The sequence below is a fragment of the Ambystoma mexicanum genome, chromosome 6p (genome assembly GCF_040938575.1).
Source record: "Ambystoma mexicanum isolate Mex_15411 chromosome 6p, UKY_AmexF1_1, whole genome shotgun sequence".
NCBI classification, from domain to species: Eukaryota; Metazoa; Chordata; class Amphibia; order Caudata; family Ambystomatidae; genus Ambystoma; species Ambystoma mexicanum.
In genome coordinates, this window is record NC_090935.1 from 218,205,530 (window position 1) to 218,231,869 (window position 26,340).

General features: G+C 46.6%; 1 protein-coding gene across 5 annotated transcripts in view; it reads left to right on the forward strand.

Annotated features, from left to right (window-relative positions):
- The first annotated feature begins 14,746 nt into the window (after positions 1 to 14,746).
- The window catches only part of SLC14A1 (solute carrier family 14 member 1 (Kidd blood group)), a 77,149-nt gene continuing 65,555 nt past the window's right edge, over positions 14,747 to 26,340 (forward strand). The window contains exons 1-2 of one of the 5 annotated variants that reach the window (XM_069626892.1): positions 14,987 to 15,376; positions 23,181 to 23,343. In XM_069626892.1, the coding sequence (XP_069482993.1) occupies positions 23,194 to 23,343 (150 nt within the window). In that variant the 5' untranslated portion in view covers positions 14,987 to 15,376; positions 23,181 to 23,193. Of the gene's footprint in view, positions 14,823 to 14,889; positions 15,377 to 15,795; positions 15,933 to 16,528; positions 16,908 to 23,180; positions 23,344 to 26,340 lie in introns of those variants that run through there. The other 4 variants (XM_069626893.1, XM_069626896.1, XM_069626894.1 and 1 more) reach the window with 4 other exon arrangements.

Below are 26,340 nucleotides of genomic sequence, written 5' to 3' on the forward strand. Positions count from 1 at the left end.
CGATGTTAAGGGCGAGCCTTCTGAAAACCCGTAGTTTTATTCTTAGGTCGGCGGGGACACGCTTTCACATAATGCCCATTCATTCCGCAGTAAAAACAGGCGTTATCCGTCCTCCTGCGTTCCCGTTCGACCTGAGTTATGGGACTCCGAATCCCGCCTATCTGCATGGGTTCTGAAGTAGTGGTTGCAGGTGTCAGGCTTAGAGTGGAATGATTGAAATGACCAGCCTCGATCCTGCGCTGGGTCTTACGGGCGTCCACCTGAAGGGTTAGCTCAACTAGGTCCAAAAAGACAGAGGGAAGGGATGGTACCACAGACAATGCGTCTTTCATTGCATTACTAAGACCTCTGTAAAACACTACCGCCTTTTTTTCTTCGGGCTATGAGGTTTCTGCAGAAAGTTGATTGTAGTGGGTAATGTATTCAATCAGTGATTGTTTACCTTACGTAAGGTCCAGGAGTTCTAGATCCCGTGATTGGGCCTTATACTTGGTGTCGAACACCTTTGCCATCTCTGTGACTAAGAGATCGAAATTATACAAAGCAGGATGATTGTTTTCCATGAACGGGTTTGCCCAGGTCGCCGCCACACCAGATAAATGGGAGAGAAGAAAGCCTTGGTCACTGAATCGGGGAAAGCCTGGGGTTTACATAAGAAGTGTAGCTTGCACTGGTTAATGAAAGTGCGATATTTCCGGGGTTCACCCTGGTATCGCTCAGGAGCCGCAAGTGGGAATGAGGTTGAAAGGAATACTGGGGTAGGTGTTGTGGGAGGCGTGGGTGGTGGCAGGACTTGGGGATCAGGATCACCTAATTCCGCATCTGCGGGTAACGGGTGGTGTGTGCTTTGCAGAGTGTCCAGACGATGATGAATCGCGGCTGTGGCTGCGGCCATGTCGGTCCTAAGAGCCGCAACCACCTGCATTAGAGCGGTCACAGGGTCCCCAGCAGAGGGATCCATAATCTGGATGACCAAGAGGCTTCTCAGTCTGTTCTGTAACCTTGATGGTTGTGCAGATTATATGATACCTCCGTCCCCAAGTCCCCCACAGGCAGAATGTAAACACTGCCTGTGGAGTCTTTGCGGCCACAGGTGAGTGGTAGGTCGTCGAGGTGGAACCGGGAACTGCCAAAGAGACTCCTTGAACGCTGCAAGGCAATAGGCAAGTAATCAAGCAGTGCAAAAGAAACAAACTGGATATACAGGTGATATAAACACTGCTTACCTAAGGATGTGTATGAACTGGCAACGAAGGTGTAAAGGGGACTTGGCACCAGATAGGAGACGTGAAAGGGGTCTTAAATGATAACCAATGGACCGGGTTATGTTGCAGTCTGGTAGGATCCAATCGAGTGGCGAACCATAGAAACACACACACCAGAATCAACAGGAGTCAATCCACGTGGTACCCGTTGAAGCAGAATCCGTAGGGAAAACCATAAGCAAAGTCCGGATCAAAATAGGGGAAAAGCAATCCAAAGGTCCAAGGCGACGTAACAATTCAGGGGCAGAGTCCAGAAACAAATCCAAAAGAAGCAATCCGAAGTCGTAAGTTCCAAAATTACCGGTAGAATCCAAAGAGCCACGCAGTACTTGAATAAGCAGCTGAGAAGCACTGTTTCCGAGTTCTCAGCGGGCTTTATACAAAACAGCAGTCACATGACAGGTCCAGGAAGCCATGGTCGACGTGCAAGAGAGTCACGTGATACTGGCTGCTGGTCACGTGACACCTAGTCCGTTTTGCCGTGGCGATTGCGCCGATGGCGGCGCCAGAGGAAAGGGTACCTCCATTTCAGTTGCCAGAGGAGAGAGGGTCGATAAACGCCTGAAGTACCAAGCGTACTGGTAGGGAACTGTTGCCTTTGCCTGTGGAGTCGTGTGTGAGCGTGTGAGTGATTGAGATTCTGTTGGGTTGCTAGTGACTGCGGGTTGTTCCCTGCATCAGTGTGAACCCTGGTGGACGTGACACCCATGCAGTCTCACTGCTCTGTCATTTATCGCCTCCACTACGTTTGGACCAGTAAAGCAAGGTGCCTTCCAGCATCAAACAAAGTTCTTAAGAAGGACGAGGTCTCCTATGTGCCCAGGTTGTTCCTTGTGTGTTTCCTGTTACTGGTTGTGTCTTCTTGTATGCTGTCTTCTGGCCTGCCCTGTGCTCGCTGTATCTGGCGAGAGATAAAAAAGGCGCTAGAAACCAGTGAAGTTACATATTCATACATTTCCTGTCCTAGTACAACAGCCACATGCTTGCATTCATTCAGTGCCCTAGTGGGAGAAGCCAATGGGAGGTGCATGTGCCGTCCTGTTACCACCTTGTGTGGGTTAAATGGTGGTCGGACCGTGGCTTGTTGCACAACTCAAATAATGTTAATGGTAGGCAGTGGAACCAGTTCTTTGTGCTGCTTTGCCGAGTTTTGGCAATTTGGTCCTTCAGGAGGCCATTGAGGTGTTCACACATTCCATTTTCTTGTGGGTGGTACGCACATGCAAATGTGTGTTTTATTCCTAGCAGAGTGGTGATGTGTTGGGACATTTCATTGCCAAAGTGAGGGCCGTTGTCAGACCACAGGACTTCACAAACGCACCATCTTGGGAATACTTCCTGGACCAGAAATGTTTCAGCTCGGAGGGCGTTGGCATGGGAACAGGGTCCAGCCTCTACCCATCTTGAGAAGGGACAGACAATAACTATCATGGAGCAGTATCCTTGACATACTTGGATCATGTCCACATAATCAACAAGGAGGTGCATTAATGGGTCGTCGGCATGGAGGTGCAGGAATGGGTCTTCGGGTCTGGGTATGGCTCCTCTCACAACTCTCAGGGTGTACCCAGCACTGAACTGCTAGCACGTCAAGCAATTACTGATGAAACTCGCCACATGTTTTTTTAAGTTGGGACAGAACCATCATTCTCTAATGTTTGCTGCAATTACTTCTTTTCCTGAGTGGGTAGGGTGATGCAACTGCGTTAGTGCTGTTTTCAGTAATGCAAGTAGCATGACCACTTTCCCTATGTTGTTTTGTTGCCATAGGGCATCTGTAGGGGACATTGAACATCATCTCTTTACCCAGAGTTCCTTTTCATCCCTCGGTGCAGCTCCCTACAGTTCCATTATCTGAGTTTCTGGGAGGCAATTGTATCCTTCCTTCAACAGCAATTGCCTCACCTCCCCTCTTTCTTTTTGCTTCTCCTTCAAATGCCACATCTCTCCAAAATATGATGCACACTTTGCCTCATGGTCCGTAGCTTCTTTACCTCTTGAAAGTGCGTCTTCCCCATTAGCGTGTGCTTGGCACTTCACTGATGCTTTGGGTATGCTATTACTTTGATTAGTTCCCCTAACAAAAGGGCATGCTGCAGTGGAGTTCCATCTGCTCTCCTGAATCCTCTCCTTAGCCATCTATCTAACCCTGAATGTACTGTTGAAGTGACATAGGCGCTGTCTGAGTAGATTGTTACGCTCTTCCCTACACTGTTTTTCAAAGCCAATATTCCGCTGCTTGTGCTGAATAATGAGGAGGTAATCAAACACTCACAACTATCTTGCTTGTCCAATCTTCCTTCAATCTCATTACAGCAGCTCCACTTTGCCTGATCCCATCACTTTGATCGATAGTTGAAGATTCATCAATGTACAGTACCTCTCCCCTCTCAAGAGCATCTTCCTGCACTTTGCATGTCTCAGTGTATAGCTCTATGGTTTTGGTGCAGTCGTGGGCCCATTCTCCTGGTTGATAGATGTTGTCAGGGTGCTTGTTGGCTTGTGCAGTCTCATAAAGAGGGTGTGTTCCACGTAAAGGGTGGTTGTGCACCCCATTGTTATTGTTGAGGGCCGCTCCACTGCGAATGCTGCAGCAGCCAATGATTGTGGCACGGATAATGTCCTCTCATTATTGGGTCAAGTTGTCCCCTGTAATAAGCAATTGGCCTGTGGCCCATTGTGGGGTACATTTACCCACCCAGCAGAGTTCCCCTCCATCACCAATCTGCACTTCAGCAGTTAGCAGAATGGTGGCTCTGGCTCCTTTGAGCGCCATCCCCTTGCATCAAAACTCTGTTTGCACCTACACAAATGATGCCTGCGCTGTCTTGGGCAAGCACCTATTGGGCAAGATGGAACAGGGAACACACCGAGAAAGGCTGCCAGTGTGTTTCCTTATGCACACCCAAAGAAGAGAATTGAAAAGCAGCGCTGCTTGCTCAAAATTTTCAAATGAAAAAGGAAATATTTTGCATTAAAATGATGGAGCCTGATGCCCTTTTTCATCTGTTCAACAATACACAGTCCTGATCCAGTGAGACCGAGCTACATTGAGGTTGTGCTCCAGCAAAAGAAAGCATTTCCCACTGAATGACAGGCTGTGTCAGGCAAAATCTGTGAAATCACAAACAACTTTACTCCCAGCCGTACAAAAAATAAGACTCACTTTGCAACAACATATCACAGCTGAACTCTTCAAAAGAAGCCCTATTCCTCTGCGCCTATGTCGTATCAGTGGACCTTTGCCTTGAACAGGTTGCTGTGTAAGAGAAACTGTCTAGGGCTGGAAACAATGTTTAGAATCTAGATGGAAGAGAAAACCGCATTGGGAGGTGACAGAAAAAGGAAAAAGGAAAATTCACCACGTGTAAAAAGAGCTGCTTTTGCAAACTAGAAGAATGTCGGTTTTAAAAGTGTAATGTTGAATAAGGCCCTGTCCTTGCCTAGAAATGTAAGGGAGGTGTTGTTTGAAAACATATATGGGATGTTTTATTTCAACAGACTTGCTTCTGATTCAGAAAAAAATAAATAAGCAAAAAATGAGTGCATTCACTGTGGAAGCCACAGAACAGGTTTTCCTGCTTGGATCCAAAGGACATTTGCTTGCTGGGAACAGGATCTGTCTTCCCCCAAAGGGGCCAGCCCCTTTGAAACTATGAATGGACCAAGAGGAAGCATCTCACATGCTTGTTAGACTTTGTGTCTGGGCTTGAGCCTGGTACAATAGAGTTCCAGGACACCTAGGTGTGAAATTGCAAATAACATCTGCCCTCAACTTCAACTGGGGGGGCTTCAAAGCCAACTCCAGAGCAACCTGGGAAATGATGCCCTTATTTGAGAGACAATGCTGGACATCTGGCTCAAAAGACTATTTTAATTAATAAACTTTAAGGCTGTTATTGCTGCAACTGGACAACACAGTAATGCAAGAGTTTTACAGTTTAAATGCAATTTTTGTGGCTTTAAATTAAGACGTGGTAGCCTTGACTAGCATGTTGGGGACGGAAATGACAAAAAATGGTATATTCGGAGGAAAGTGTATATGGTGCCACTTTGATATTCAATACTAACATGCCTTATGATAATATGTACACATGTATAACGTTATAGAATTGTAAATGAAATATTTCCCACCAATGTCGTACAAACTTGGGAGTTGGACTGCCATGCTCTGTGTGGAATATGTTATTTGCCTATGTGATTTGCAAAAGTGCCACAACTGTAAAAATGTGTGATTTATGGCCTAGCTGATTTTTGGCAAAAATGACTGGGGGATGGCTCTGTACCTCATAAAAACACACCACATAAAACTCAGTCCCCTCCTTCAGCCCAATCTGCTTCCAGTGAGGAGGCGACATGACATAGGCTGACCTATCCGATTCTTAGAGTAGGTCTATCTTAGTTCTGCCTCACAGTAAATCCTGTGATGTCACCGCCTTATGGCTATCTGCTCGGCAGTGCTTGGCTGCTGGCTCCCTATCAACCGCTTGTCTCGCCCTAATGGTCTGCTTGGACACCTTGTCGACGGTGGCGGGATAGTTTTTGAAGGCGGCTTCTGACACCCTATCTCCGTTTGCGCTGACCGGTTGTCTCGCAAATCCCGGAGGGTCCTGCAGCCTTCCAGGTCCGACGGCTAAGGAGGCAGCTTCTGGCTGGGCTGATGCCACAAACAATCTCAGCAGTGCCTCCAACTTGTTAGGATGGACCCCCATGCAGGCACAGCCTTTTGCTAGGAGACCGCGGGTGCCGAACTCATGGAAGGCCTAACTCCTTCACAGCGCCGAAAGGATGTACGGTTCAGACAAGTAGCAAGGTATAACTGAAGTTTATTACAGCCAACAAACTGCAGGGATCACATGCACAGAGGGAAGTCCAGGCACATCTCAAAGAACTCTGGCTCGCAGTCCAGTTTTGGTAACGAGTGGCATCACAACTTATATCACATTCTGGGCCATTTTCCAAAAACCTAATTCCACTCTGGATAGTTTGCTATAGGAGCCCATATAGAGGTCAGTTCATTGGACCAGGCCACGTCAGGTGTCAGGCTTGGACCATCCCCGAAAACTGCTACTTACAAACTGCTACAGTGTGTGGACCCGTGATTGGTCAGTGTTCCCAACTACCCACCCCTAGGGCCATGCATTTTGATTGGTTGAGCCGTGGCCCTCCAAGCCTGGGACAAACTCATATCCCCGTCCACTAGACGCCTGTTCACGGTGCAGGTGCAATAATGTGTCCGTGAGGTGCAACTATGTGTCAGTGTCATAAACGTGTGTGGACCATTATTGCCGTGAGCATGCTCCATTCCCAGTGCAGAACTGTAGCTTGAGTGTAACAAATTTGTTGCAACCATTGTCTGGTCCGTGAGGCGGTCTGCTCTTCCCAGCCACCAAATCTTGGCTACTCATCAGCTCAGCTGGATCACGTGCTAGGAGACCATGTTTGTGAGCACAGCAGCTCTGAATTATTCTGTATTTGTCGGTGAATGGGCCTCTGCTGCAGCCAGTGTTACTTCGGTTCAGGGTGAGGAATGTCACTTGCAACATTGCGACTTTGGCTGTGGCTTCGTTCCCGCTGCGGTGGTTCTGCTTGCACAGCACTCTGGGTGGCTTCAGGTTTCTCCAAGATGATCATGGCCTCCTAGATATTCCTAAACCATGGTCTGGCTTCTACTGTATGCGCCTACCATAGTATCCATAGGTTAGTGTGCCATGGAGGTCAGGTCCCTCAAGTGATCCTTCCATACCATAGGGTTATTTGCATGTAAGCATCTGCAAGCGTTTACACAAGCCCTTCTTGCTTCTTGCATTCCTGCATTACTGCGGCAAGCTAATGGCAAAATAATAAACGTGCAGACAGTATGTATATGTCAGTCTCCTCTAGCTCATAGAGCTGTGCGGAGGTGTTCTTCGTATAGTTGGGTGTGTGAGTGTCCCGAATGTGCGGATGGCACATGTGCTTCATGTCTGATGTAGCTATGTCATTGTGATGTCTCTAACGAGTTGAGGCATGGCTTCTCGGCGCATTAGTCAATTCTGTCCATGTAGCTCTCTCCAGCTCCCTCCTGTACGTCTTCGTCCACTCTGGGTAGTGTTTGTACTGCTTCTGGGTTGTAGGGTCTGGTGAGAGGGTTTCCCTCTTGGTAATTGTCCATTGTGGGAGCAGTAGGAATTGGTGTGAGCTTGTATGATCAGTGGCCATATTGTCTTTGGGGGTTTTAAAGGATGGGAGGCATATTCTGGCCTTATCTCTTCTGGGGTACTCGTCATAAAATAACAGCCTCTGTCTCCTGCTAAATCAACCCAGCACTGTACATTCTATTGTCATCATCCCTGGGCTTAGAACCCCGTTACATTTATTGGTCTGGGTATACTTGTGTTTTGTGACAGGAGGAGTCCTACCCATTGTTATCGGCACCATCATCATGGTGCTTTTCAGCAACATCCCCGTGCAACATCTCCGGAACATCTGACACGAACAAAAAAGCATGAGCAAAAATAACACGATGGGAACCAGCATTTTTACAGCTGTTTCGAACCTCGACAGAGCGATAAGAACATTGAGACAAATCAATCTTCGGCGTTCACACTCGCTTCTTTCTCCATTGTAATCCTCAAATCGTGCAAGGAGGATAGCATAGGGGCAACATGCTGTTCTTGGAAGCAAGACCACGCAGACCAACCAAGGTTTGAATCCTGGATCTGTGCTTAGAAACTGAACTCAGGTATTAGGCGTGTTATAAAAAAACCAATTAAAGTAAAATAAAATAAATTGTATGAGACAGGGACCCATTAGCCGCATCATTTGGGGGGATTTGTGTGCAGCAACACAGAAACATTTTCTTGCACATGCCCCCTTCCATAGCTGTGAGCAAATCCAGAACGTACCTGTTCTGGGGGGTTATGAGCTGGGTTTCCCGTAACTCAGTCATTATCGAATTAAGACCCTGCTCTGTCTGGTTTGCCATCTGAAGCATTCCCAACCTGGTGATCTGCAGCCATTTACCATTTGTTGCAGTCTGGATACGTGGCACCAGGAGGGAGGCAAAATAAGTCTCTGTTTTTGTAAATAACCTATTTTGATCCAGAATCTGCTTTCGTTTCTCAGAGTCTTTAGACAGGTAATTTGATATTTTCTGATGATTCATTCTATGTGAGCAACGGGCACGCTTGTGGTCTTTTGGGTAAGCATCTGCACTGGAAAAATTACAACCTGAGTAAAATCCTGGTAGCCAAATACTTGGGCAAGCTTGGCAACCTCAGAAAAACCCATGTGTTCTATCCACCCTCAGACAAAAAGTTACGCTCTTCACCCACAAGTGTCCTTTACTTGTGTCCTGAAAAGCAGCAACAATGAGGAGAAAATACCTGCAAAAGAGTCCAGGATTCCACACTTGTTATGCTCACCTGGCTCCCACGGGGCGTTGATCCGAACTGGACAGCTGCGGTCTCCACCAATGTGACGTGTAGTGCTGAGATGACAGACTGGACTGGCCCTCCCAGCTTTGTTTGCTTGGCCCGTAGGAGTATTCTTCTGTAAATGGAGAAAGGGAATTAACCACCCGTGGAGTTGAGAGTTAACCCCCACCTCGCCCCGGCTGTTCTCCCCACTGATCGCCTCTAATGTCCCTTCTTAAAGTGTCACCTGATGGTTTGGAAGGATGAGCTCTCCATCCTGCATCGAGCGCAGGGGCGCGTAGATAACCAGTTGCTTCACTGGTTAGAAGGAATTGGTGAGTTTCAGAACATTGTACTTCGTAAGAGTTCAAATGTCTGACTTTGACTCTTGTCCGATTCCTTGCAGTTTGCAGCTTGACCCCAGCGAAGAGTTTCTCGTGGTAGCTGACGAAGTTCAGGTAAGGATTTGTCTTATCCAACACAGTTCAATAAAATAAGACCAGAATGTAACCTGTTGCTTGCTCCCTTATTCAGGTGAGGAGAGAAAATATGAAGTTCGGGGAATAATGCCTCCAGTGATAAAATTAGGTAAGTCTATTGTGGTGAGAAGGATTCCCCTTGTTTGACCCTTTGTCTCACCTTGTTGTCCTTTTGTTCCCCTTAGGGGCCGGGATATGGCGAGGATGAAATGGAGACTGCGCCGACCCGTGAATAGGAATAGTACCCTCTGCGGTAAATCAGGTAAGTCTATGGGGGTAGTTACTATTGCCTCTGTTTATTCCCTTGGCTCACCTTTGCTGTTCTTGTGTTCCCCTTAGGTGCCGGAGTGCGGCGGGAATGTGCAGAAGGATGCGGTGGATCGTGAGGATGCTGCGAAGCCTGGTGAGTTCTGCGCGGCGCTGCAGCAGGCGAGGCGACGCGCGTAAATACTTCTTTCTTCCAGCTTGAAGGCGCGGTGGATCCGGAATTCAGGTAAGGATCGAAGGTATTGCCCTTGTTCTAACCTTTTCTCCTTCTGTTCCTCCCTTTTTCTAGGAGCTGCAGACTCTAGGCGTGCGTGGCAGAAGACTGGATGCAGGCTTGCAGACACGGTGAGCGTTACGCTGCTGGATGCAGAATAACGCGAAGCGTGTGCTGCTCTTCGGGCGTGGTTTAAATAGCCTCCAAAGTAGTCCCAGGTAAGTATTCCTCCCCAGCCCCACCCGAGTAAAAAATAGTCCCTAGGTGGCTTGGAGCTCTTGCAGCATGGTCTGCATCAGGTAAGCTTGCAGCATGGTCTGCATCAGGTAAGTTCTACTCTATGAGCCTGGCTCCGTAGGCGCCAGGACTGACTCTCCTTATGAGCCTGGTGCCATAGGCGCCAGGACTGGACCCAAACAGCCCCTAGCAGGGGTTTTTGGGCTTGCTCAAAATAACTTATGCCTACTTCCGGGGTTGCTAGACCTGGTCTGGGTCCCGGGGGTAGGCCTCATGACAAAACTCTCCCACCATATCGTGGGCAAATACTCATGACTTACTTGCTTACTTGCCTTCTCATCATTTCCCCTCCTCACCCCTTGTCTGGCTTTCAAGAATACTCTGCTTTATTAGGCTAACTTGAAAAGTACACATACCATAGTGTCACTCAAATACGTAAATCCTTATAGAACGATGTTAGGCAAAAAGTTTAAAACGGTGACATTATTTTCCCCATATTGACTGTGAGACTACAAATACCAGAATGCAATTCAGAAAAAGGCAAAAAAATTGTTTCTGAGTGCCAAACTTTCAAGGACTGACAGTAGCACTTTAATAAAAAAAAAACAAATGTAGGTCCTGGCTGTTATGAGATATTTAAAACTAAGACAACACACAGCATTCGGGACTGTAGACAGTCTCCCATCCATGCAGTAACCAGGACCGACCCTACTTAGTTTCAAAGCAAGGAAGAATAAAGCCCTCATAGGCCATGTACCTCTAAGTGGTCTTGTAAGGTGGCCTCATTTATTAGGCAACATGGCCTTAGGGGCTAACTCCTTCCTCGATTTGAAACTAAGCAGGGTTTGTCGAAGTTATGGCAGAGATGAGAAACTCATAGTTGCTGTACAAATATCTATTTTTTATTGACGGGGGGTGGGACTACAAATACCAGAATTCAATTCAGTAAAAAGCAAAAAATGGTCTTCGAGTGCAAAACTTTCAACGACTGACAGTAGCACGGTTTTTAAAAAAAGAGTGCAGATGCTGAGTGTTATGAGATATTTAAAGCTAAGATAACACACAGCATTATCCCATTCATGCAGTAACCAGGACTGACCCTGCTTGGTTTCAAAGCAAGGAAGGATCCAACCCCCTTAGGCCATGTTTCTCTAAGTGGTCTTGTAAGCTGGTTTCATTTATTAGGCGGTATCACACAAAACAAAGGACATACAAGGCTTGTATTGTGCCAATCATTATTCACACTATTAATGTGTACCCTAACACTCACCCTCACTGGAAGAACACCCTCTCCCTTTGTGATGTTAATTAGCCCTAGTAATGCTGTGGCACTGCCTATGTGAAAGGGATAGGTAAGAGGGAAAACTAGCCCTAATACTACAATGAGTTCATTGCTTTAAAAATTCCCCGGCCTTGGCTGAACAATTAGGAAGTAAAAAAGACAGTTAAGGGTAACTATTTCCGTACTGCGTTCATCAGTTGGTCATGCAGTTCGCGTGGATAACAATTTATTCGCCCTCTGTGAAGTATGCTTGACCAGCTCGATAGTATATTTAATAAAAAAAACACACAATAAGGAGAGAACATTTGGTGCAAGTTATCTCTCTATTTCGATATTTCATAGGTCTCTTTCTAAAAGAGATTATTTTTTTCTCTCAGTTTTGTCCATCCTCAAACTTATTTTTTGGGGGAAATGCAGAGGGTAAAGTGAGACAAGACTACAATATCCTAAGTGATATACAGTAGTCAGTATTTGTGTTGGTTTTTCTCTGTGTCCCCATTATTTTGAAGACATCCAAACATCTGGTAAACCGGTTTCAATGACATCTTTTTTCATGCGTCTTCTTCAGGACCAATTTCTTCAATCAAAGAGACTGGATCTGTTCACCCATCAGGTATGGCGCAGCATACTCTGTCAACTGAAAATGAGCATTTGGTCAAGGGAGGCCTTATGTTCGACCAAACGCTCATTTGCTTTCCTATTAATTCCGATTTGTATTTGTCCCATAGAAAAACTCAAACGGTAACCTCATTAAGATTAATCCGTTTCCATCATAATTCTATCTGTAATGTGTCTTTGTTTCTTATCCTAAAAAACGATTTTCGATTTTGACAACCAAGCCCTTTCTATGGCTGCTGTCATCCCAAGTTCCGTGTAGAAACTAATTGCCATTCTGCCACGTGTGTTTTCTTGTGCATTTCTGTATTTTTCTTCAAATCGATTTTCTTACATGTATTCACATTGCTTTGGTGCCCTCATCAGTAGTCTGTAAGCTTCCTTATCTCTTGAGTGCAGCCACACAAATGTCTGTCCTAGCTATGCCACTGCAATTGTCAACGGCTGCACAAATAACAAGTAAAATCCGATTCTGCCATTTTTTCATTTCTGGCCTCCCATTTTGGGGTGGTGGGCTGAATTCTAAATCTTTTTCCTTTTCATTCTGACTCCTTGCCACTGCTTTCCATCCACAAAGAATTTAATTAGCAGAAGTTGGGGGTGAGTGTTGCAGGGGGAGTGCTGAACTTGAGTGCTATCTGTTATTTTTAAAAAAGCGTTCTCTTCTGTATTGCTATTATAGGTTTATGTATATTGTGTTCTAAGTTTGAATTAACTGTATTGTGGGGATCTTTGCATTCTATTGCCACCACATTGGTGATTGCTGCCCATATTGTTTGACTTGCTTGATTTTTCATTGAATTCTAAAATTAATAAATATCATATTGATGCTCACTCGCTTGGTTCATGGTCCATTGCGACACTGGGTGTTTGTTAAGGTGGGTGTGAGGCGGGTTGGGGCCTACTCATTGTACGCCCCATTCATTGTCAGTGGAAGAAGTCCCTGGCTGGAGTGTGCCGTGTTATAGAACCATTACACTGCTGTATGTGAGTATCTAATATGTGTCAAACCTAACTAAAAACAATACATGCTCCTTCTGCTGCACATCCCTCAGTCTGCTCCCACAATAGTTTGTGCTAATAGGTTTTTCTCAACCTGAACCATTTTGCCTGGCTGGGACGCTGTACGTGTTTCCTAAAAGGATCACTGGTGGTTTGTAGTAGTGTTGGACCGAGTAGGCGGTTTAGCTCCTCCACATCCCTCTACTCTTGCAAAGAAATGTGTCTCCTCATTACGAGGTGAGTGGTATTCCGGCAGTATATACTGCTCAACGGAATTACCATTACCGCCACTTGGCCTGGCTGAATTACCGCCAGATTACAAGTGGCGGTGGCAGAGTTAATCCCCATGTTTATAGAGTCCAATGGACTCTATGGGGGCTTTTCAGCAGAATTACCGCCACAGTAAATCCGCTGTTTTCCTGATTTTCAGTGTAACGCAGGAGGATTTACCTCATAGTATGGCGGTATGTGAAAAGTGGGAGTAATTCCGTTATTGCCATTTTTCTGCTGCACCGCCATACTTGTAATGAGGCCCTGACAAAAGGAGATATAATTGTTCAATCCATTAAATAAGTGCAGGTGGAGTTCAGAGGAGAGTATTCCGTCAAGTAATGTATCCACCTCTGGGCTCTGGGCTCTGGGAGGTCTGACTCCTGATGAGGAGTGCTTCACTCTCTGGTTGGATTTTGGAAGCAGTCCTCTCACCAGATGGACGACTTTTAGCTTGGATCTTGTGTTTTACTGTCAAAGTGGTAGCAGAGTGACATGAATGCTGGGACGAGTATATTGTTAGTAATCATTAACCAGTACAACAAACTATGCACATTGTATAACCCCGGCCTCACGCCTCCCTTTCATTCTGCAGGTCCACTACTGTGCGTGCAGTTTCAGGATTCTCTCGCACATGCTAGTCTGGTTTCGGCCTACGTAGAACTCGTTAACAAGCCACGCCTCATGATATCATTTAACAGTTGCTCATCCAGTCAATGTTTCATTTGCATTTTGGGACTTGTCATTTTCCTGTACCCATTGTGAATCCAGGACTACAAGTACCAGAGTGCAAAGAAAACAAAAAAAAATGGCACTGTTAGACTTTGCCAAATTGCATGACATGCTGACATTTGGATTTGCCTGTCCTGTAGTACACATTTGTACTTTTAATAAATTGCACACAGGACGCTGCTGTAGTTCTGCTACACTATTAGGTTTCATTGAAAGGAATAGATGGCAGCTTTATTTGGCTGTGAACTTATGTTGGTCCACGCCATGTGCGATTAGTTCATTCAGTCCCATTTCACCTTTGTTATTCTGGTGTTTGTAGCACAAATGCACCATTCTTCTCCTCAAATTCAAGTTCAAGCTGTTTTATATCTGTAGTCCTGGATCTCCCACTATGATAAAAGGACTACAAGTTCCACGATTCAAAGAAAGAAAACAGAACTGAATAAGGCACCGCCCTAACAAAAGGGGACAATGTGGCATTTTGGGCAATTGTAATTGTTCAATCCGAGCTTTCCCTTTAAAAAACATTGGTTTGATTGCTTCAGTCACAGTTGCCAGATTAAGTGAGAGAACTACAACTCCCAGAATGCATTCAAGTTAAGAAAGGCCAGGATTTAAAATACGTTGTCATGGAGTTAACTGTCCTGTTGACATTAACCCTGGGCTTTACTTTCACAAGTCTTTAATAACAGATCCTCACGTACAACGAACGTATTTGCCGTCAGGAATATCACGTTTTTGAGGAATTAAATAGTGTTTCATTCCACCTTGGAAACTGCACTACTAAGCGCTGTAATACTAGGTGTTACTTAGTATGAATGTGCTACTCACTTTTGTCCACTGCAGGAGGAGGACATGTTGATTGGCCTCTATTTGCATCCAGGGATGCAGGACCCACACTGGCACATGGGCGGAGTACTTCACTGGCAGTGCAAAATTAATTAACTCTAAAACTCACATGTTTATGTTGTTAAATGTCTGGAAAAGCGGGACCTCAGATTTGAGGCACCTGGTAAACACGTCGTTAGCAGTGGAGTGTTGCTGCTGCTGGTGGTGTCTGAGGTATGGAGTCTTATTTTGCGTGACGTGACAGGAGCCGGTGCACGTTGTTTTTTTTTGTTGCCTCAAGATGCCTAGTTTTTGGCCAGCTGGCCCGGGGTTTCCGCGTGATTAGCCGCGGGCGTGTTTGCGGGGCGCGCAGGTAGCGGAGGGAAGGCGCGAGCGCGCCCCTCCTGTGAAAGCGGGAACGCCACCGGAGGCTGTGAGAGATAAATAGAAGTAACAGTTCCCGGGCGGGCAGAGAGAACGCAGGCGGGTCCTGACTGGGTCATTGCAAGTGCGAGGCCGAGAGCTGCTGGCTGGCTGGCACCACACACACAAAAAAACTATAGTTTCCTGAAACTTGGCCACTCTTCAAGGACAGGGTGGCTGCGTAGAGGCGGCACGCGGGCACTTTCTCAGCTACTGCGGGGGAGGGGCCGAGGGACTCGCGCATAATTACTCCTCACCTGGGGCTGTGGCTATAAAACCATTCAGGGCTCGTCTTGGAAATAGCCACCCGCTGTGCGCGCCTTCTGCAAACCACCTCGCCCTTTTTTCCGGAATTGGTGCATCAGGTAAAATACATTTGAAACCATTTAGTTTGTCGCATTGATTTTTACTTTTAACACTATTTTTCTGTCAGACTTTACTTAGTTGAAAGATGGATGTTTGCTTTCACTTTTTTAGCTGTTTTAAAGCAAGTCCACGTCCTATTAAAAAAAAAATAATAATTGGCACTGCGGTCTCTTACAAAAGTTCGCTTTGTTTTCGGTTTGTGCTCGCGCTAATTTACTTTGCTTGTGTTTTATAAATGAGGGTTTTTAATTTTAACCATTAAACGCTGGCTGCTTTGCAGGCAGTGCTGTATGGAGGGCCACGCTTGGTGGCGTCTCCTGACGTGTTTTGCGACGCTTCTCACGACTACAATGAGAGATAAACCGATCCACCCCCTGTGGCAGCCAGTGACAGGTCTGTGTCGGTTTTTAATTTGCAGTGGATGGAACATTCTGGTTCCAACGGTTCCTCACTGTCAACCACCTGCGACCAATAACGGACGGGCAGCAGCGAACCTGGGCATGTAAACGCAGTTTGCTGGTTCAAATCGTGTCAGGGCTGACTCTGCCTCTCATGGTAAGCTCTATATACCGTCAATGGCGCAAACCATGTTGGCCCTGCATGACTATGCAGCCACTTTTAGGCAATTTAAATCGTGTTGTGGGTTTAGTGCTTGCATGCGTTGCCAGAACGGGGGTAGGAAACCACTCTTTCACAGCAGTCCCTAAGTGGGTGCTTTCAGACTTGAGGGGAGAGTTAATTGCTTGTGACATTAAGCGGCACTAGAATAGTCTTATTAGAATGCATACAGTAGATGCAGCCTCAACACAAATGTTTGCCCCGCAACAGGGGTCGTTCCCCGTCGCCCCACAATTTGGATGCGAGGCCCCCCCGAGTACCGTCATTTTGGATAATGTTAGGGCGCATAGAGACGCTCGGGCGGTTATCATTATAGAATGCTGAGGCGGCCGTGTCCTGGCACCAACCTCCACTGGTGCCAGGGTTGTGCGCCTTGGGTCATCTAGTTTTGAAGGGACGAGCCGGGAATGTCGAAAATTGAAGCTTCCCATAGTTCATCTTTTGCTATAGCAGTTTGGCACCAAAAGTAGTCCATGAAGTATACGCCCTAATTTCCCCTTCTACCGGGTGGGGCGGCTAGCGACAACGCTTGTGTCGTGCGCTTTGCAAGCCTCCCGCCCGAGAGTCCTGTGTTCCTGTGAATGCGAGGTCGGGAAGTGTTTTCGTCGCCGAGGACTCTCGATGGAATGCGTTGCAGCCGCTTTTTAGGGGCCCGCTTGCATGATCCGTTTGCCAGGCTCGCTGGACCCAGCGACTTGCGCCTAGACCACCTGGGAATCGCTGAGTCGCATCCTACCCGTTCTCTTATCTGTGTCGAGTTAATCGCAGAGCCGACTCGTGCTCCGGTGGCCAGCGCACGCGCTCCTGCTGCTGCTGCTTCCCACGCTGCGCCCGACTCCTTCTGCCCACCGATAGACGACGTTAATCGCTGTAACAATGCGCTATTGAATCGGACGTGCGGCGCTATATAAGGTATTATTTCTTCATCCAGGCCAGGTTAACGCCCAGCGCACTACAACTTTGTTTTCTCGTTCCCCAGTGTGCTATTACTGTGGCCCCTCCCGTGGACATCGAAGGTCTAACGTTTCCTCAGTTCTTTTAGGGGTACAGCTGGAATTTGAAATATGCCCCCTCTCTAGAATATTGGAGGGGAGCACTAACTGATATGCATTAATTTACTCTATGCACTGCAGTTTCAAAATGTCTCCGATATAGGGTGACTGGATATATAAAAAAAAAAAAACGGGACAGGACAACTAACATAAGTAGGACTAACTCTTGAAAGTGGTTGTCAAGGCACTACACTTCAGTAGTTTAGAGAAGGGGGTTTAAGTGTTATTGTTAAAAGAAATGCATATTATAATTTTATCACAGACTAACGCTGTCTTAAATTGTGAAATGCAGCATTGCTTCTGTGTGAGATTGTAAATTCATGGCTGTCGGCTATGAAGACCGACTACCAAAAACCGCGACCACTGCAGTTTCCAATGGAAACATAATCTTGAGAAGGGGGGTGGGGGGCGCGCAGAGCACCAAAAACCAGGACGTCTGGTCACCCTACTCTCACCTAGTCCTGGGGGCTGGTGGGGTCGCAGTCGGGAGGTGTTGCAATCATGAGAACATGGCCTTGTAGCAATGGTGGCCCCCATCAAGCGCCTAGTGCACAGTCGTTGTGTAGTGCACAGCACCTTAACGCTCCATTGTTTTACATTCCTGACTGGTGATTGTTATGCAGCAAATGAGTTGGTAGTTCCTAGCTCAGACGTGTCTGCTCCTACACTCGTTGCACATGGTACACCCCATAGAATGGGCGTTCTTGTTGCAGAAAGAGGAGGCTGTTGCGCCTGTAATTTTCTGGGAATTCTTCTGCCCTTGAGGGTTATCTTGGCATTCGTTGATGGGTGTATCCATGCATTTTGTACAGAGCTCATTACTCCATAAAAGGGTGACTCAGTGGATGGTATTCGAGGAATTGCTTGTTCCAGGCAGGATATGGTGTAATGGGTACTAGGTTTTGGAAGTCCAGCTTGTGCAGGGCCGTTTGCTGTAGTTACTCGTATCGTGGCCTTCCAGATGTTTAGGACTTCACCTCCTAGCTTCCCTACATTAGAATGCCCTACCACTAACTCTTCCAGCTGAAGAATCGCTCATGGCATTCCGTAAGGCCGTGAAAAACACACTATTTGCATGATTAACACCACGCTGCTTCTTCTGTTAACTTGCAAAGTGTAACCTATGATCAATCATGTAGTAATGTACAACATGTATGCCTAACCAATTTGTTCCTTTCCTGTAACTAAATTCCCCTCAAGTAACAGTGCCATGATGCCCATGGGCAGTTTGCGCGCTATACAAATGTAAAAAATAAAATAACGCGCAGCCAGTATACTCTGTAATACAGGCTCCTGGGTGTTGTAGTCTAAAGTATCTGGAGGGCTGCACAATTATTACTATGGAAATTGTGCCAGCCTGGAAATGTGGATCCCGTGTATTCTCCAAACCCCAATCGAACGGTGCCCCAGTAGCAATGCTTTATTTGGCCATCTGCAAACTTGTGACATCAAGATTTTATAGCCGGTTGTGGCCCCCAACCTTTCCGTCCCAACAGAAGGAGACGGAAGTGTGATGGCAAAGGTGACCGGTATTTGTGAGGGCTTTTTTTTTCTTCTTTCCCCTGTGCCATCCGATGTTGTCTTTGTGGCACCATGTCCGTACACACGTGCAACATCCATTCCTAAATGCAGCCTCTTCGTTTCTATAGTTGTCATTCACAGCTGTTGATGCGATGCTAATTGGAACACCAGGCTGAGGGCGACTCCTCATAGATCTTAGCTCTTGACAATTGTTACAAAGAATAACACCCCATGTCTTGGTGGGGTGGAGGGGGGTGTTAGTAATGTGCTTGGGGTACTGGCCCTATGTGTCAAACATTTTTGATAAAAGCTACGGGTTGAAGCTTTGCACTGGTCTCGGGTATTAACACAATTTAAGCCAGGATGCCAATTAGGGATGCTTCTTTGAAATCGCTAAAATACACATCCTGATAAACCTTTGCAATAAATTCCAACAAATAAATGTTAAAGGTACTTTATCGACTGGGTGACCAGATTTAGACTGACTCCAAACCGGTGACACTTGTGCAAGGCCCGGATCTACAAAAACTCGGATTTTCACCTTTTACTGTGAGGCCATAAGGCGAGGGCTTTCAACCAGGCTATCCACCTTAACTGGTATAAAGAAACCTGGTTACTGTGGCTTTTATATCCTGTTGCGCTCCCAACAACTCAGCCAACCTGGTTAGCCCATGTCCTGCCAAGTATATTGATTTGGGTAAAACACATGTATATAAATGGTAGACATTTGAATTGAAGTTCTTTATACAACAGTTATGGTCCTTGTTGATTGAACAACACCAGGATGCAGAGTCGCCCAGTGTACCCTGCTGGCTTGAGTTGACACCCTGGCATCGGTACAAGCATTTGTTATGCTTGTGGTGCGTCCTAGTAATGACGCAGTGCAGCTCTTTCACGACGCAGTGCAGCTCCCTTTTTCACGGCCAGGCTGTCTACTGCTTGGGAACCACAAGTTCAAAGCATTAAAGTGGGTTCCTTTAGTTCCATAATTTAGTAGAATGCCAGATCTGGTGGCATCCTTACTTGCAGCCCCATGGGGGCGAGAACTTCTGGTACTTGAGAGGAAGAACGCCAACTTGACCCGGGCAGTGCTGTAGGTGACTCTGGTATATTCGTTCCTGGGAGGTGTAGGTCGCTGACCAAATAAACCTTTGACTGACTTTCTAGAGACTCGAGTTTGCAAATGTGTCGCCCGTTTAACTCTTTGAAGTATTGATTAGTATGAACAACTTTAACTCGAAGCTTACTGTTGGACCGCCTTAGAAATGCAGATAAAAGGAAGGCCACTATTCCCGCGTTTCTCTGAACCTGTGTTGGGTGTGCATGCGCTTCACTTTGCTGCTTGTCCAGGAATATCACCCTGGCGATGAGCGTGAGCTGACTGCTCTAGCCATGCAGCAAACGCCACCTATTTGGCGGGGGGGGGGGGGGGGGGCTGTTCGGGGACGGGCAGAATGCACAACGTCCAAACCTCCATACCTCCATGTCTTAATAACAACCCAGATATGAATTGCAAGCTGCGGATCCATCGGGCAGTAAAACCTGACCTAGTGTTCTCTCAGATACACTGACCGCTCTCCTTACAGAACCGCTCTCCTTACAGAAAAAGCAATTGCATATGCCCACCCCCTTAAATTGGCCATCTGCTTAATAATTAATTTCTGGCGCTCTAGATTTGAGCCATGCTTGGTTTTTATCCCTAGGGCTCTTCTTCCAGACCGAATGCCTGGCGGTTGCATTGTGGAAGGGGGCTGCCATTCTCTAATTTACTTTTTTTTTTTTTTTTTTTTGTTTTTTTTTTTTTTTTTGTTGAGGCCTTGTGGGACACCATGCACTGTCCCTACAACCATATGCTAGCACGTTTTACATTCCTCCCACCCAGGCTCAGACTGGCCTACAGCAGGGAAACGGGGCAATGCCCGAACCAAAAACACTAAATGCTAGTGTGGGCCTGTTTTCTTGGCCCTTTTGGACCAGTTTGATAAACTACTTCACCATGCAATTAGTAGTTTTTGACCAGTGTTCCTGAATACATCTTTAAAATGCCCAATCACAATTTATCGAACACCTCCCCTTTGGGTACTACTCAGTCTGTTACAAAAGGAATGAAATGCCATTTACAACGGCGAGCCACTTTTTTTTTATTGGTGCCTTAGACAATTTTATGGGGTGCTATGCTAGGGCCCACCACTGGTACATACTGGCTTTGAGGTTTTTTTTTTTTCACGCACTCCAGTGAAGCGGATCGCAAGAGGTGATGAAGGCAAGCCTTCGAGTGGACTTGCTGGAGCATGCAAACGGGAAAGCCTGATCACAACTACCTGGATGCCAAGGAGCAGTGATGCCCTTTAGGGTGGATTTCTGTGTTGTGGCGCAGGTGTATTTTAGGTGCGGCCAGCAGGGCGCAGTGACCTGCTTGCCAAGTTTGTCTGTCTTAAATATATTGGCAACCAAAGCTCTGGAAAATGCAGTACTTTGGTTGAACACACATTTATGCAAACCCGCTCAGCACATGGAGCTGCACTGAAAGCTTTGCTCCTTGCAGAAATGGGCGTTTGTGTACCATGTGTTCTTGTTTGCAGGACTCGGTGTTGTAATGTAAGCCGACACCAGTTGGCCGGCGTAAGTTGTGTGTTTAGTCACATGGAAGCAGGTCCATCCTTAGAATCAACAGCGATCAGTGCCCACCTCCTTGGAGTGGCCAACAAAGATCCTTTTGTGGGACATAAGGTCATTCATGTTTGGCCCGCCCCTTTCCGTCCACTGCCGCAGAGCACCGGGCAGAATCAATGCATTGCACCCGCAGCTGCTGACGTGACAGGCCTGCTGTCTCAGGACGTGTGGTGGGGGGGTTCACATACTTGACCAAGTTTAGCTGTAGTGGTAGGGTGAGGATAGGATTGGTTTTGGACAGTGTCTGGAACTGTTTTGAGAGACACCTGAGGAGAACCATTTCATCGCATTCATCATAGCTCTTGGTTAACACAACACGTGTGTGTTCCTTTTTATAGTTGTGCCATGCTTACTGTTTTCATTTTAAAACAAACTGCAGCAGTTAATGTACAAAATTATTCTGAACATTGGGCAATAGCATGAACATTAATGTTGGGATTTAGACCTCATTTGATTACCTACTGTTGTATTGCATCTCTTCCTGGCTAGGGGGAGCTATGCATATTGTGAACGCTACTCATTAAGTTACTGGTAATTGCACAGACTGTTTTATAGCTTTTTTTGAGAAGTGTTTACCATGCCATTTACATATCAGATACTAAAGGGCAGGTGCCTGCCCTAATCCTCATCGGTTTGCTAGAAACCAAAAATAAATCTGAATAGACTTTATTCACATCTAGGATCTGTTTTCCCCAACACCACACATTGTACTCCCTTACACCTACTACCCTGCACCCTCCCCTCACACACTACAAATCCCCCTCTGCCCACAGGAGTTCGTTCTTGTGGTTCAATCTACTGAACACTCATTTTATATCACCAGATCATAGACTGATTTCTGGTGCTCTCTACAGTTCCAATTGACTGATGTGCACTAATTCATGGCGGGTATCACAAGTGAACGTTTTAAATGTTTCTAAAACAGCATCGCACATAACACATGCATGTTGCCCCCAAGACTTACCCCATCTTTACTCCACTTGTTTGAGGTTCAGCAACTTCAGAACCATGCAACACAAGTGTACAAAGACTGACGTTGACAAGCCGTGTCTTGTTCAGTTGTTACTCATACTCTTTACATACATCATGGCATCTCTCTGCTAAACAGTGTCCGCCCACACTCTTGACAATTGTAGCCTGGCTCTGTTGTCTTAACTTTTCATGGTCAACTGGGCAAAATCGCACATGCACTCCACTCCCCATCACTTAAGTTCAAACTCAGCTATGACCACTGTCCCTGGGCCCCCAACCTAACCAAGAGTAATTATGGTAAACTATGACCACTGTCCCTGGGCCCCCAACCTAACCAAGAGTAATTATGGTAAGGTATAAAAAATGGCTGTGGTCCGCTGCCCATGAAGACTGGTCAGTTCATAGTTGGCATACACTACCCATATGAGTCTGACCCCGCCCATAAAACTCCCCCACCCCCCCCCCCCACCTGACGAATCTTTTGTAGTGATACCTATAAACATGTACCGGAAGCAACTGCTTTCCACCATTGCCCCCCTCTCAAACTAAACGGGAAAGAAACACAATGTTGCAACATGACCAAATATACAGCAGTCACCCACAACCCCTCCCCCACTTATCCAGAGGTAATGGGTGCACATACGTGCTTTCAACGCGTATCCCACTCACTCTCCTCTTCTGCTGAATTGCCATGTCCCATGTAAGGGGATTCAATCTTTATCGATCATTTGATCCTGTTCAATGTGCATTTACTGTATGAGAAGTTGTGGATCATGTTAATGCACCCGTATTCTTACTAAACTAACAACTGGTTAAGATCAAGGCCGTCGTGGAGCAGTAGTCTCCTTGTCGCATGAATTTATAATTGCGCCAGTCTCCCTATGCACAACGATACGGTCTGTGTGAAGATCTTGCTGCAAGATGCTTTTCCTACTGACTGCATGTTTTTGCACTTTACACAATTGAGGTTGAGACGGAGGATGAATGGACATGCCCTCACTGAGCCACTTGTGGCAAAGTCCTTCCGTGTGGGATGCAAGAGTCCGGAGTGTGAGTTTAAGGACTCCGAGTCACTGCCTTCTCAAGACATGCATCCAGGTGCCCCGTTTTTGGATAAGCTTGAAAACCAGGTACGCCAGCGCCTCCCTATACAGCTTTCATACCATGGTGGTGGAACACTCTAGTTGTCGAGCCAATGAAATGAGCATGTTCATCAGACGTGCTACCCCCAAAACTGACTACTTTATCTGGTGTGCTTGCATGCCTGAATTCCTTTTACTGAAATTCACAAAGTGTGCAAGGGGCGGTGGGGGTGTGGGGGAGTGTGGGGGGGGGGGGCGATTCTGGTTAATTCTCTCGTTTTACTACACAAAAGATGCAGCTTATGTCTGTGCGACCGAGTTGGCCAGAATGTCTAGGAACCCATTATGTTCTATGTTTTTATTGGCAAAAGGACCGATGATGCCCGTGTGCACATTGGATTATTGATATAATGGGCCTTTATTTCTTGGCCACTCCTCTGCCACTCTGCATCTAAGATGGGTGAGACGCATACCGATGGTAGCTTGGGGGAGGGCAGAACATAGGAAAGAAAGCTGATGCATTTATGTTGTGGCCGTTTACCCTTCCACTGTGCATCTGTACCAAAACTCACCGGATGCGCCATAGAACTCTGCACTAATGCAAATGCACAGTGCTTTTTGGTATATAGAATCTGCAATGGGGTTCTGCCAGATCTTAGAGTCTGGCTAACAGCCGTTTGTAACTCGGAAGAGTAACAGTAACGGGCCGCAGAATGAGCTTCGCTCTGACCACCCTCTAAAGGAGAGCATGTCCCTTTGCTGGTGAGAGATGGTGTGCACTAGAGTTCGGAGCCAGAGACTGAGAAAGCTGACCACACCTTTAGTCCTTGTGGATCTTTCCAGGTGTGGGAGCAGTAGAGGTTTTGGTGTCATTTTTCTTATGGGTGGCAGGCTGGGTTTTTTCATTTTATATTTTTCTTTTCACAGCAGGTTTGTGACCCTACTGGAGGGGGTGCTGTATTGGAATTGCACTTGGAACGGAGCAGCTGCTTTATCAATTAATTGAAGAAACCAGGGGCACCACATCTCACTCATATGTATTGTCTGTCTTGTGGGTAGGGCAAGTGTAAATGCTCTCCAATCCTTTTAGAATGATGCTTCTCCCCTACATTGTGTAGTCTTGCATCCTTTGATCACGTGGTCCACTGAAACATTTAATACACTATCCAAAACGGATAGTCTTGTGAATCAGTGTACTTGTAATGGTGTGGTATAGACTAATCATGATGATCATTGTAATTCCTTGAAGTACATGCAGATTTATTACAGTATTTATTGAGCACAGACTCGAGTCAAGAAGCAACGGAGCACTGCCATGTACACCAATACAGGTCCATAACGGAGCGCATTTCACAGATAACGGAACAGATAAGTGGAGGGCAGGATACAGCAAGGCAAAAAGGAGGGATACAGATGTACCGGTTGGCGGGAAAGACACAGCTAGCGAGTCCTTGCGCATTTTAATGGCCTACGGGTTGAGAAGGAGATTCCTTGTTGTTTTATGAATTGTTGGAGCATGGGGGCAAGTGGAATGCCGCTGGTGAGTGTAAAGACTGACGGGATATCTGTAATACTCCCCTCTATATGGCAGAGTAGAAGCACAGAGCATCCCAGTCAAGATTCTCTACTTGGTAAACGTGGACCAAAAATCAAGGTTTAAGCTCTTCGGGAAGTGATCCATGCTGGTTCTTAAGTACTGTGTAGTCTCCAAGCGCCCACAAAGGAATGTCCACACACTATGTAGATATATACAGTCTCAATGTGGTACCACACTTACCCTTGATTCCATTAAAATGCACCAACTGCTGACAGTCTCCAATGACATATAAATCAATATAGTAAAAGGTATCAATAGTAGATTTAGGAGAAAAACAAGTTGGTTAGACAATTGAAAGAATACTGGCCCCTACTGTCAGGCACAGTTCTGTGTGAGGATTCCCCCCCACCCCCCAACTGGGCAACCTGTAAATAAGATATTAAACAAGCCCAGTCCATATATTGTCTATTAGTCTTGTTCCCTTAATGTACCTGGTTTAGCAGAGTTTGTTGTGAATGGATCCTTGAGTGGACTCCCTCTTAAGGCAGGAGCCGCGGATCATTGAGATCCCACAAAGAGAAGGGTGAACAAAGGCAGCAGCTTTGGTCTTGCCGGTGCTCGTTGACGATCGGTCGTGGACGTCCTGCGTAGGTGAAGCATGCACTGCACCTTGACGATGATAGTTGGTTGCTGCAAAGGGTCAACAAAGGACTTTGGACCTGCAATGGCGTTGGGTCAGCGTCAGCAAACGGGACTCAACCGCAGCTGGCTTTTGGAACTTTGTCAGCATCTCTGAGGTTTTCGGGTGGCTGGTGATGGCGACAGCCCTTGATTCAAAGTGGCACTGGAGCGCTGCGGCTCCAGGCGACTATGATCGTCAACGGTGATGGACTTCAATGTCTGGGTGATTCGCTTCATGATTCACAGGGGTCCCGGTCTCTGGGCAGCCGCCTTCGAGGACTGACTTCCAGGGCGCTTCAGCGAAGGTTAGCTGGTGTAAGATGATCCCTCGTAGCTCGGGAAGAGGTCTCCTAGCCATGTCCTCTCTTGGATCAGTTTCTGGAAGGCACAGCAGTTTTCAGATTGCATCAAAGGGAACAGCGGTTCACCTTCTTCAGGCTCGGCTTTGAGAGTAAGCAACAAAGTATCGACTTCATCTTCTGAATGATTTCCATCAGTGAGAGGTCCCCAGATATACTGTTCGGTGTCTCATTCACTCTGCTGGGTCACAATCATTCAGAAGGGCATTCATGTAGCCAGTCGGGCTCACAGTGCGTTCAGGTCATTCTTCTCCATCCAGACACTTGCAACACTGAATGTGGATTCGGACAAGCACCCAGCCATTCGGCACTCCACACTACATTCATAACATTTTCGGGCAGGGCTGTCTGTCAATGTCATACCAGAAACTAGACAACCATAACATGGAATGCATAGTCGTAGCACAATCCATTCACCCAGGTCCCACCCCACGGGCATACCCACAACATAGTGATTGGGAAGGCGCC